This window comes from Elgaria multicarinata, chromosome 4, assembly GCF_023053635.1.
Source record: "Elgaria multicarinata webbii isolate HBS135686 ecotype San Diego chromosome 4, rElgMul1.1.pri, whole genome shotgun sequence".
Lineage (NCBI taxonomy): Eukaryota > Metazoa > Chordata > Lepidosauria > Squamata > Anguidae > Elgaria > Elgaria multicarinata.
Genome location: NC_086174.1, coordinates 26,365,254 through 26,379,097, shown reverse-complemented (window position 1 = coordinate 26,379,097; position 13,844 = coordinate 26,365,254). Strand labels below are relative to the sequence as shown.

The window sequence follows — 13,844 nt, the reverse complement described above, 5'->3', positions numbered from 1 at the left end:
ATAGTCAGATGTGACACAAACATTGGAGAGTCACACACAATTAAGCTTTATTTGTGAAAAAGTGTCCTAGAAGTTCTTTTGTATTGCAGATTTTATGCCCACATTAGCTACAAATATACACTCAATTTTGAAATAGTTCTCTTCAGGCATTTTCACAGCCCATTTGAGCCTCTCATACTATTTATACCACATATAAATGCTGTCAAAATGGGAAAGAATGTGGAAAATAATTTGTTCATTGTAGCCAATGTAGGTTTTACAATTGTATTACAAAAGGTGGCAATACGAAACTAATATTTCACCTCTTATGTATAAACACCTTGATGCTTTCTATCCAATAACAACAACATTCCCATGAGACTTCCCTACAGAATATCTTTATGCATATCATATTGAAAGAGAGGGGCAAGAGCAATGGTATTAGAGGGGCTCAAATATCATCTTAATTATTATTAGAATTTGGGATCAACCAATGAAATTGATTTTGAATTATTTCAAGACAGGCAAAAGAAAGTATTCCTCCACTCAATGCATAATTAATTTATGGGATTCATTGCCTTAAGATGTAGTGACAGTCACTAGCTTAGATCGCTTGAAAAGGAGATTTGACGGTGACAAATTCATGGAGGATAAGTCTATAAATGGCTACTCCTTAAGAAGCAAAAGCAGTATACCAAGGAATACCAGTTGTTGGGGAGCATCAATGGAGGCTTTCCTGAGGCATCAGCTTGGCCACTGTAGAAAGCTAGATTAGGCAGATCTTTTTCTTAATCCAACAAGGATTGTCTCCTGGTGCTATGTTCTTACCTTATGTAAGAATGCTCTTAATTGGGGGCAAATCCAGAACAGGTGGGGAATTCCATCTGTCTGCTTCTCAGACTTGTCATTTGCCCAGGTAGCACTCCATCTCTCATCTCTTAGAGCTGGTTTTAATGGTTGCTTTATAATCAGACTGGTTTTTAGTGATTTTAGCGTTCTCTGTGATTTTCTTGCTTCTATTGCTGCACGTTGTATTCTTGGATCCTTTCCAAGGATCCATTGTATGTTGCCCTGCCCTGAGAGCTTATGCTGAAGGACCGTTAACAGATATATTAAGGGTGCAATCCTATGCATATTTAGGCAGGGAAAAGGTCTTACAATTCCTATGCATGTCTAAACATACACAGGCTTTGTATTAAACCAGACGGGAATGCTGGAAATTGTAGGACTATTTTCTGTCTAAACATGTATAAGATTGGTCCTAAACCACTGGCTGGAGGATGCTAGTAATTGTAGAATTATTTTCTGTCTAAACAGGCATAGGATTGCATTCTAAACAACCCATCACAGCCTGAGCTGTGTCTTCTGGGAGGCTTGAGCTATGGCATTTCTCGTGGGGAGTGGACGGTGGTGAGCGATATATTATTATTATTATTATTATTATTATTATTATTATTATTATTATTAATTGCATTTATATACCGCCCCATAGCCGAAGCTCTTTGGGCGGTTTACAAAAGTTGATAGATAGCCTGATCCATTTATCTCGAGGGCTTAGGTAGGCCTAATTCTGCCCAGGCTCAGAAAGGATGCACGTGCAATGGCTTTAAGAAAGGCTAAGAGCGGAAAAGAGCCCCTTCGAGCTGAAAGGAAGGCCCATGGGGCCGCAGGCCTCCTTCCCTCGGGCAGTCACCCAAAGAGAGGAGATGCCGCCCTCAGCTCCGAGCGCTTCCCTGGGCGATGGATTTCCCTCCCACGCTTCCCCGCTCTCAGCTCTACCCCTTGGAGCCCTTGGCCCGAAGAAACCCACCCCCGTTGCAGAGAGGCTGGAGAGGGCTCCCAAGTCCCGCCTAAACGACTGCTGAATGGCCGGCGTGGCTGCCGCTCTCAGTCCAGGCCCCTCGCTGCCTGCCCCACAGACCGCGGGGATGGTGCTGCGGAAGCCTTAAGAACCGAGGAGGCGGCGGCTGACCCGGTGAGGGAACCTGAGACCCCGGTGAGAGGACACGAGGGCCCCGTCAGCGGGGGGTCGCTGAAGTGCCAGAAACACACACACACACCCCTGCCGCTCGCCTCAGGTTTGGCTTAACTTTCTTTTTCTTTTTTTGCCTTCTCTCCGCTTTTTTTCTCCTCAGGGAGAGGGACGCTGCGAGAGTTTAGACGGCGGGACAGGCAGCAGCAGCACAGCCGCCGCCGCCGCCTGCTACGAGCGGGGAAAGTAAGCGCCGTCGCCTCACTAGTCATGCCTTTTTCCTTCTCTCCCGTTTCCCCCCTTCTTTCTCTTTCCTTGGCCCAGCAGCCTGGTTGGGAACTTACGGGGCGGAGGCGGGGGGTGGGGAGGGGACAGAGTTAAGAAGTCACAGAAATGCCGAGACTAAATCAAACAGGATTCTCTTATGGCTCTTTCTCTCTCGTCTATCGAGGGGGGCAGTGGGTGTCACTGAGGGGCTTAAAGTTACTTTCTCCTTACTAATGGCACTTTGAGCCACAGACAGGTTTTCCACGCCAGGACATAATTGTGGAATATGTGAAGAGCTAAGAGGACAGCACCTCTGAGTGTCCAGAGTGCCCCTTTCCAGTCTTTTACCCAGAACTAGTTCTCAGACATCTGGGATTTGGGAGAATGCCAATTTTAAGGCATTACAGGCACTATTTGATAGGAAAGTGGATTTATGAAATAAAATGGTTTGCCTGCATACCAAGTTGTAAGTGCTGCCAGAGATGGAAAGTAAGAAATTATGGGGCAAAAGGCTACCTTGAAATCACACAGCCTGCTTTGGAAATGCTGGCTCTATGTTACACAAGTGTGAGTTGTACTGAGGGAATAACACTCTGTACACGCTCAGTGTTCTCTTCCTTTATTATTCACATATGCCAGAGTTGAGCCCTGCTGTATAGAACAGGTTCCAAGGTTGCGTCCTGGCTCAAATATAGCTATTCCAGGGCTTCATTTTTCTGAACAGTTCATATATAGGAAAGTAAAAGGAGATGCAGCACACAGAAAGCCTATAACATAATCTTCTACCCACCCCTGAAATTCTTCTGCTCCTCATGCTGGCTGGGCTCCCAGAATTTTGAACTGTTCTTTTGCTGGGAACATGGTCAATGATCTTTTGCCTTGTGATAAGGGAAAACTCTTGAATTGGAAGAGAATGTAATGGCATACTTTTTACGTGAGGAAAACATCTGGATTGATATTTTGAGGCTGCAATCCTATACCTGGGAGTAACTCCCATTGAAAGCAATAGGGTTTACTTCTGAGTAGGCACGCGTAGGATTGCACTGTAAGGGTAGCATGTACATGCTATGGTGCAAACTACCATACCAGCTTCTAGGTGTGTTTACAGAATGGAAGTGTTGCTGCTATCAAATCATGTGTAGAAGAAAGTACCTGACCATTTCAGGTTGGAAACACTGGCAATCCTAATGGCAATGTAGTATTGTTCAAATACAGATGACTGTAGTATTGTAGAAATGCACAAAAAACTTAACTGCTTGCTCTGGAAGTAGGTAATCATCATTTCCCTATCTTGTATTGATCACTTCCACATATGTGCCAGAGTGTTTGTGTGTGTGCGAGAGAGAGAGAGAGAGAGAGAGAGAGAGAGAGAGAGAGAGAAGGAACATAAAATGTGTCTTTGTGGAGTCTGTGGACAAACATATAATATCCTTGCACTAAACTTCAACAGTATTGTGCTATATTGCTAAACGATCGCCTACTGAAGTGATGACTTAGTCTTAGACTTACCTTATGCCTTCAGCAGGCTTGCAGGTGGCCGAAAACTGAAATCCTTATTGCCAGTTTTACCTGCTGAAAACTAAAAATACAGCTAACACTTCATTTTTAAGAAGCATGTTTGTTTTAAATCAAATTTTACATTTTAAAAAGACATGTCTGTTGCGAACTCATGGGAAATGAGCTGCTATAATGAAAAGTAACAAAGTTCTTCTATTTTATGTTTGTTTACATTGTGTGTTGGGAAAGTATTTTGAGCAAAAACCATGACCTCACTGAAGTCATTGAGTGTTTTTCCTGCAATTTAAATTGGAACAAATTTTCACTCTCCTATATATAAACTTTTATTATAGAATCACTGATGGCTCCATTCTTGTTTCAGCTTAGGTATATTTCAGCTTGCGTATATCTTCACATCCAGATCTGCTTTCTTTCTATTCAGTATCTTTCTGACAGATACTTTATCCAATTAGGTAATAGATGCATGCAAAATAGTACCGTATTTCTTCGATTGTAAGACGCCATCGATTGTAAGATGCACACTAATTTCAGTACCACCAACAGAAAAAAAAACCCCTAAGACACACCCGCAATTCTAAGATGCACCCCATTTTTAGAAATGTTTATATGGGGGGAAAAGTGTGTCTTAGAATCGAAGAAATAGGGTAGTTCCTTATATCAGTGGTCTCCCATATGGTGCCCCAGGTGCCTCCAATGGTGCCCGTGAAGGGATCCCTAAAACTTCTTAAATCTTTTTAGCCCATTTTTATGCATGTGTGTGTGTATACATGGATTTGTATATATCCATAGCAATGAGTACATATGAAATGCATGCAACTTTCTAGCAATTATACATAGGCTTCGACAAAAGCAGACCAAATATCCAAATAAATATCTATTTGAAGGTGAAATCTATATGCCTCCCATTCAAATATTGAAAGTGTTGTAAGGTCCTCAATCCATTGGATTATAAGAGGTCAGTGTTTATCATTCCAATGTTGTAACATCAACTTTTTAGCTGTCAAAAGGGCTCAGAATCCATTAATGCTGACAATTTGTTAATTTCCATGAAGCAGGTAAATAATTGAAACAGCATATGCATCAGTGAATAATATAGATGTTCCAGTACAAAATTTATCTGTCCAATAACAGCCAGAAATTAGTTAATTAGACAACTCTTTATTAAAGATGTTGTGGTGTCCAATAAAAACAAACCAAAAGTTTTTGTTGAATAAGATGCAGCATAGGATCCTTATACATGACAAATAGATGCCAAAATGGCAGTCTATTGATTAGGCATTTATTGGTGGTACCCACAGCATTTTCTCAAATTCCTAAATGTACCAGGGGTCCAAAAAGATGGAGATCGTTTCACTATATAGTATTATGTGCTTGAACGTAAAATATGAAAAATATTATGTAAATAAGATCAAGATACTGTAGCTAACACTTTCCCAATCTATTCAAGAAGGAATAATTTGATTCTCATACATATCCACTTATATATTAAAAAGAGTATATGCACATAGTATATAAAAACCCACATGCTATATAAAAATAGTTTATTCTCATCAGACTTGTCAGAATTTGTGTTTCATGCCATAATTGTAACCTAAGTTTTTAACAAACATCCACACACAGTCCTGCGATACTAAACAAACTTAGTGGGACTTCATTCTGAGTAAACATGCATAGGATTGCACTGTTTATAAAAGTCTTTACTTAAAAAAAAAAAGTAACACAGGAGGGAAAAATGTGCGTAGGTTCACAATGCTGAATCAGAACACTTAGACAAGCCAAAGTGATGAACTCATTTATTTTTCCCTTGAGGAATCGAACAAGAGACGGGAAGTCATTGACTCATAAGTAAGATCATTCACTGTGCAATTGTAAACAGCATGTATTGTGCCAGCAAATATTTCCCTAGTCCTTTGCTTTCTGGAAAATGCAAAGCAAATAATTTGCTGGAATTATAACTAACGAAACCCTCACAATAACAGAGGTCAATCTCAAGCTTTGTATGAGTAAAATCATATTTGTATCTCAATTCAATGTTAATTTGCTGGAACACTGAAAAAAAAATCCACCCTCTTTATCATGCTGATGTATTCACTGTCACATCTGCAGAAAAATTGTTTCCACAAACTTCAGTTTTGACTTACTTTTAGAAGCCTGTAAAACAAAAACACTGGTGACCCTATTTGTTAGTAAGTATTGACCATCGTTTGGGATATTCATCATTAAGGTATTTTTATTCCATTTTTTAAAACAAAACAAACAAAATACCATTCAAACAAAAACTGAAAGGGGAGATTAAAATAGGTAAAGGGGGCATGAATCATCCTTAAGTTGTAGCTACACTTGATCTTAGACAAAAGGCCGAGAAGCGATTTAAGTTGTATCAGCAGAAGTTAGATTGAATTGTTGTCAAAGCCACTTGAAACATGGGAAGTAGAGGTCAAATTCTAAATTTCGTATTAGGTATGATTCACTAATGGAAATTTGTTTTATTTTCATTCACTTGACCAGAATCATAACTAGTTACTTTACAGCACAGTCCTTTAGATGTCTACCTAGAAGAGTAAGGCAGTTTCAGCACCTGCCTTTTCCCCCAGGATCATCCCTGTGCATCCAAATGACACACGGGGCAGGCCGGGACAATCCCTCCATGTGCTTAGGATAATCCTTAGGTGTAGAAAGGGGTGAGACCCATTGACTTCAATTGTATTTACCCCAGGTAAATCTTTGGATTTACCTTAGGTCCCTATCTTTGGTACTTATTTTGGTATTTTACAAAGTTCTTATGTTTTACTTAGGTTGTCAAACTATACCTTTTATTTTGTTTTTTTAAAAATGAAACAGTGTTATGCATGTAAACAATATGGTGGATAATTGAGGAATCTTTCAACTAAGGGTTGTTTATCTTGATTGTACTTTTCTAACTGGGTTTGTGAAATAACTGAGTTTTTTAAAATTGAAGCTAGGATTAGGAAGCTGCAATAATAATAAATAGACGGTAGTTTGTAATCTAGCTATTATAAATTTGGTTTACCATTTTGCAAAAAGTAATGCCCATTATAGATTTTATTGGAAAGATCTTAGCCCCAGGGGAAACAGCATAAACTCTTGTTAAGTTTTGTTACTTTGGCTGACACTAAACTCTTATACCACTGTGAATAACGATACTATACACAATCTATAATTATCATACAAACATTAAACGTTTAGTTTAGGAATTTTTGTTGTATTTTAATAGCCATGACAAAAGCCTACTTTGTACATAATAACATGAGGCCACATGTTGGAACATTGTGTGTGCACATGATACATATATTCAGACAGACAGAGACATGGTCTTCTGGTCTTACTAAATGTGTTAAATGTTAAAAGCTATAATTCTAAATCCATTTATTGGAGTGCACATGCCATTGAATTCAGTCTAACCTACCTTTGCGTAAAACTACTTAATATATTGCCCTGCATGATGTACAGGAACATTTTCTGTATTAAAAAAGAAAAAACAATTATACTGAGTATTTTTTGGATTTTTTTTTCTCCATAGCATAAATATGGCAGAATTCCTAGAGCTTGAAGGGACAATCAACTGGAAAGAAAGGTGCATAGCACTGGAGTCTCAGCTGATGAAGTTTCGCCTCCAAGCAAGCAAAATTAGAGAGTTGCTAGCAGAGAAGGTAGGTCTTAAATAGGTCTTTGAGCCTCTATTCCAAACTGCATCAAAATTTTCTGAATCTTGTGTTTATGTAATATTATTTGAGCTTATTAAGGAGAAACAAATAATACAGTCTATAAACAAATAATAAATAATTTGTTATTTATTTATTTTTATTTATTTATTTATTTATTACATTTTTATACCGCCCAATAGCCGAAGCTCTCTGAGCGGTTCACAAACTCCCCTCAAAATATACCAAACTCCCCTCAAAAGGTCAGCACCACAGGGATATATATATACTGAAAGACTGTTGACCGAGATGGGAGGAAAGCATCATTGACTTCTTTTCTTGCAGTTTTATTTCCTCTCCTTTGTGAGTTGTGCTGAGCATTCTTTGTTATGCTGAGCAAGGGTATTTCATAATGTGTTTGAAGCAAAGAGAAGTTTGAAATAGTTATTAATGAATTATGATTTGTATAGTATTTCCTGTTTCACAGATAGTTTATATATATATAGTGCCATTTGGACTGCAATGATGGCTTGTCTCTATTCTAGCCAGCCAAAAATGCAAAGGAGAATTAGTGCTGGAACACTGGGCTACACAAAATCTGTGATGTAAAATCATTCATGTCCCATAAGACCTGAAATAATGTTTGAAACAAGAAATAACTCTTTATAATAGGGGCAGAGAAAGCTCATGAATATACATGTTAAAATATTACCTTCTTCCATTTTTAATACAGACTTAAAATGTTTAAGAAAACTATTTGAAGAATCATTCCTATCCCTTAAATGAATCTAGCTGACAAATGTATTTGTCTTTAAGTTGTAAAAGATGCATCTGAATGAATCTAGTTCCCTGACCTCTTAAGACAAACAAAATTAGGTACAGCATTGGTTTTGGAATATTATCTGAAAGCAAGTTATCACTGAGACATTGTGATGTTCTTAATTCAGGACAAGCACACATAAGAAATTATTGTTTAAGGTTTCCTAAGAAACAACCACAACTTAAATAAAAGAGAAAAGTAATTCCTATACGTTTTCTTTTAAAAATATCTATCTATTTATTTATTTACAATATTTATATACCACTCTACATCCAAAAGATTTTGGAGCGGTGAACAACAGATAGGATAATAACATTATATTAAAAAATACTATTTTAAAAAGAAACAGAGTTCTGATAAAACCTTTGTTCTGGTAATACTGTAACCAGTCACTCAATGAAAGCTTCCTGAAACAACAAAGTTTTCAGGAGGTGCTGCAGCAACGCAATGTTGGCCCCTGCCTGACCCCCAAAGGCAGGGAATTCCATAGGAAGGGGGCCACCACACTCCCTTGGCCTGGGATAACTGGCACTGGTTGTGGCCCGGTATTTCCTGCGGTCTCGAGCTGAGCTCGAGACCACAGGCGTGTAGCCCATTTCGCCGCTTTTGCCAGCTACCGTGTTTACTCACGAGTAGCCGGGGAAAGCGGTGGACGGCGCGCAGCGGCCATCAGGGCAGGGTGGGGAGATGGGGGAACACGGAGCGGGGGGGATGGGGGATCAGAGATCGCGGGCAGGCAGGGGGGATCTCAACCAGGGGGGGAAATCGCGGGCGAGGGGAGCGGGGAACCTTAAAAAAAAAAACTACCTTTATCGTTGGTGTGCTCCTGCGCACATGGCCCCTTTAAGATAGAAAATAAAATGGCTGATGCAATGGGGCTTTCCTTTACCCCGTCGCGTCGACCTGTGGATAAGAGCGACAGCCCACGCTACTTCTAGCGCAGGCTAGCCCTTCCACATGCCCAGATTTTAAGATAGGTCTAGCAAGGCCCTTAAGCCTCCAATGACATGATGTTCTTTGAAAATTAAAATCTACATTTATGCAGATTTCAATGTACAAAGAACAATGGCCTTATATGCCCCTTCCAACACTACTGTTCTATGATTCTATGAAAGCAGTCTAAGAAACTTTCACCTGGCAAATTCAGTTTTGTTTTTCTTTCCGAATTTGACACGTATGGGGTGTTTAACAGGATGTCATTGCAACATTTTATGGGAGAGAATGCAAAATGTTGGTGAAGAGAACTGATGAAGGAATACAGACATTCAGTACTGGCAACTGGATCTTTTTTGTTCCATTGTGCCAAATCAAACTGTGCTTTATAAAAAGTTATATGCAAATAAAGAGGGTTTGTTGGAGATCTAAGCAGAAGCTACTGCTCCTGCAAGTGGGAGAGGTCTTCATAGGAATTCAAGGAATGGCGTAGAAAGTGGCTCTCTGCTGTAACACAGGCTGCCCATGGAGCTCAAGTGGACTTTATTTATTACTGTTCAGGTTTCTGAGTCTACAGATTATTAAATAAATAAAGTAAAAACGCCCTCCTCAAGAAGTGTAGGAATATTTTTGTATATATTTGAGTGCAGCTGGCACTTAACAATGGAAAATTCATTGCCTATGGCTTTTCTACAATTCAGACCTGTTTCAGAATTCAACTAATACACACACAAAGTACTAAAATGACAGCATTCTCACTTATTTCTCTCTATCAGAAGCTGGGGCATATGTGACCTTATAGGATTATTTTTAGGATTAGGCTAAGTACTTTTTGGATTAGGCTAAACTGTGACCCAGTAAAACAGACAACATGCCAAATTCCTTATAGTTCAAATCAAGAGAAGTGATCCATGAAGTTCAATGTGTGAATCTAGGCCGGAGCAGGCAACATACAGTGTAGCAAGTACTTACATTGCAGGAAAGTTGGAAAGACCCAGGAAAGAGCTGATCATGTGAGAAAACATAAGTCGCCTGCTGGAACAGAGCAAAGGTCAATTTAACCCAGATACTTCCCAGAAGTATCTTGTCTAACCAGAAAGAGGTCATGAAGGCAACAGCCCTGCCATCCTCCAAACATGGAAATTCCATTTGGTGATCATGGAGCCGTTGACGGATTTGCCTCTATGAATTTGTTTGATTTGCTTTTAAAGGGAATGTCTACACCTTAGGGGTGTAGAGGGAGGGAGTGGGGAGAATTGCAGCTTTAACTGTTGTGATGAAGAGGAAATTTCACCAGGTGCTGCCTGCATACAAATAACACCTGCTGAAATTCCCTTTTCTATGCAACTGTTAAAGATACAGAAGCCCTATCCTACTTTTCATATGGTCACCCTAATTAAGATCAGAAAGGTTTAAGGTGCTTCATCAGTGTACATAATTCTTCACAGTTTGTGGTCCTATGTAGGTTTTAAAAAAAGGAAGAGAAAATATCTTTAAGCAGAAAAGACAAGTCTTTGCCTGCAGAGAGCTTACAGTCTAAATAACAGATATGGTGCCATCATGAAAAGTCTCACTCAATACCTCAGCTTTTATCTGGCATTCAGGAAAAAAAGTCACTGGGGACAATTTTACATTTGGGAGAGAAAGTTTGTTATGAAATGTGGCAGAAGTGTCATAGTTGCATGATTAAAATGATATCTTTAGTTTCTCTTGAGGTTTTAGTATTTGATCAATAACAGTTGTTTGTTGAAGGATGTATGTAAAAACAGGAAATGGTGGGGGCTTAATTTGTTGTTTCTGTCATAAACAAGAAGATCTGAACTAGTGGAGGAAAAGTGTCTGGTCAGTAGGGAGGTGGGGGAGAGAGAGAATGGACATGTTTATACTATATTGCTAACTATAGGAAAGTCTTATGACTAAATTTGGAGAAAAATGCTTGCTTAATAATTAACTGGTGTGCTGGAGCACTTGAACTTTGGCATATTTGTCTCTGCTTCTTGGCAATCTGTTTTGCATCTTTAATACACATTGTTCATAAGTTTAAATAACTTTTGAGCTCACTTTAATTCTGCTGTTTTAGCTGCTGTGGTTTGAAGCCTCTGCTTGCATAACAACAGGCAAAGTGGCATCCTGCCCTTTTTGGCTATGGGCTCATTGGCTATATAAAGTCTTTGATGCCCCATGAGACATTCTGACAACTTTTATTGCTTGATTAAAATGTATCATTGGGCCTTCCTTCATTCTTCATTCCCCCAAATGTTCCTCACAAGGTTAACAGGAGCTTCTGAAAACAGCAATTCACCTGGTTGCATGGGAATATTTCCTCCCTGCAACTAAGCAGGGAAGCTTTACAAAAACTGGGGTGTTTCTTTAGGACAGAAATTATTACTTGGAATAAAATCTGAACTCTTACATTTATAATCTGGGGTGGAGGGGGGATGCACAAAAAGAAGCAAGGGAGACAAAAAAAAACCCTCCTTTAATAGACCACTCTAGCCATGATACTCTGTGGCTCAGTTCAGACAATGTGTTTCTCAATGGTGGAGGTTTTACACCACCATTGAGAAATGTGTTGTCTGGCAGGAAAACTCCATGCAAACGGTGAAGATATTTTTTTAAAAAAAATGCTCCACACAGAATACCCATGCTGTGCAGAGGAGAGTTCCTGCACAACAACTCTGTGGTGTGGCGGGCTCCGTGGAGTTTTCTGATACATTGAGTTGACTTTTCCCACTGGCTACAGAGTTGTCTGGCAAGAGCGGCAATAGGAGGGAGTGTGCTCTAGGAGAGCCGCCAGGATTGTTTTTTCGCAGCAGTGGCTGATGGGATACCATTGGGAGGACCAAGGGAGGAGAGAGGGCAGAAGAACTGTCAATCAAATGTTGTGATGGATTTTACTCAGCTCCACAGTAGTCCATAGTCACACAACGGTGGAGTTAGAATGTGTTGTGTGAGGAGTACCCCCTAAAAACTCAACCATTGAGTGGAGTTTTCATGCTGCATTGACTAACGTGTTGTCTGAACTAAGCCTATAACTTATAGAAATATCTTCCCCACTCAGTGCCACTTGCCATATCAGTGTCATGGCTCATTAATACAGACAACCAACTTACCAGGTGGTGAATACGGAACATTTTTATAAGCCCCCGCGGCCCCCACCCCCTTATCACATATTAAAATGCATGGTAGATTTTCATTATTATAGATGGAACAAAACCATGGTAGAAAATCTTACCAGTTGGTAAGTTTGTTTTCTGCATTGGGTCACCACTAAGCTTTGGTGCTGTCCTTCAAACATGGGAAACATTGCTCCAGACTTCTCATTTCTCAGGGAAAATGGGCACATGTAATAAATTTTTTGAATGTGATAGGTTTATCTTTATTTTGATTTTTTTAGTGACAGGTGTTATAATAAATTATATTTATTTCCTCACACAAAGAAGGTCAGATGACTGATGCAGTTCATTCACTGGCATAAAATAAATAAAGGAAGAATTGAAACAGAGTAGGGTGGGCATAGTTGTAGTTTCTGGAACCAGGAGGCCTGCAAAAATTTTGTTGATGCAACTACATGATGACAGAGGGAGAAATAGCACATCTTGATTTTCAGAGCTGCTCAGTTCAAGTCCAGCTGTTAAAAAACACAAATTCTTTTAAAGTAGACATGATCTGAAAACCATTGTTGAATAAATATGGAACCCTATAATGGCATGTTTGTAGAATCAATTTTGCAGTGAAATGTTATTTTAAAGGATATTGGCAAAGAAAAGAACTGAAGCCTTGTGAGATTCAGTGGGATGTCTGGTTATTTTCTGCTGGATCAAAATAGTTTGCAATTGATATACAATTAGTCATGGTTCAACCTGACAAATGGAATTGATCCAAAGAATTTGCTGCATTTTTGCTGGGTTGATTGGTTAAAAAAAGACAGCAAGACAGAAATATGTGCAGTAGGTACTAGTGCAGATCTCAGACTGAGATCTTGACAGAGAAGCTGTGTATTGTACAACATTGGCTCTTGGAGGAAATGTGTGCCAATATCACGCTTAACAAAATATAAATATTATATTGAACAACTCAGTTCACCACAGGAGGTCTTCTGGAGAGCATTTTAATTAATCCTGTTAGAATCTGAAAGGATGAAAAAAGATATCCATCTTTGGGGGACAGGGGAATGATGAATAACAAAAAATGGCAGTGTTTTTGGATTTCCTTGTCTGGTGCACAGCAGAAATTGGCACAATAAGAGCTTGCTTCACCTGTGTTTTGCTTTATTTTTTACACTTTCACTTGTCTGTGTATCACAACTGGAGGTCTTCCTTCTAATTGACTAAGCTTGTGTGATAACTGGAGCTTCATCCTATTATGAGTAAATGATTTAAGGACAGGCAGGGCAGGGCAGAGTCACTACTAATGGTGCTAAGAACACCTGATGGTCTGCTGTCTCCATGGCAGAAGTGCTTTACAGAGACTTTTAAAAGGGGACTATGGGAGGCTCATGCCCATCCCTTGTCCATCATGCCTGTTTGCTAAGTTCCCAGAGGTTCAGTCCCTCAGAAGATGGAGCCTAGGAGCTATGAGATAGCACCTCATAGGTCATAGAATGGATCCTAGGAAAGGCAGGTGTCAGGAATGCTAGGATCTGTGTGCAGATGGCCCATGTGGTGAACCACCAAACTTCAGGTTGCAGCAT

General features: G+C 39.5%; 1 protein-coding gene across 2 annotated transcripts in view; it reads left to right on the top strand.

Moving 5' to 3' along the window:
• The first annotated feature begins 1,880 nt into the window (after positions 1 to 1,880).
• The window catches only part of PLEKHH2 (pleckstrin homology, MyTH4 and FERM domain containing H2), an 81,757-nt gene continuing 69,793 nt past the window's right edge, over positions 1,881 to 13,844 (top strand). The window contains exons 1-2 of one of the 2 annotated variants that reach the window (XM_063123986.1): positions 1,881 to 2,057; positions 7,278 to 7,407. In XM_063123986.1, the coding sequence (XP_062980056.1) occupies positions 7,285 to 7,407 (123 nt within the window). In that variant the 5' untranslated portion in view covers positions 1,881 to 2,057; positions 7,278 to 7,284. Of the gene's footprint in view, positions 2,058 to 2,119; positions 2,198 to 7,277; positions 7,408 to 13,844 lie in introns of those variants that run through there. The other variant, XM_063123987.1, reaches the window with a different exon arrangement.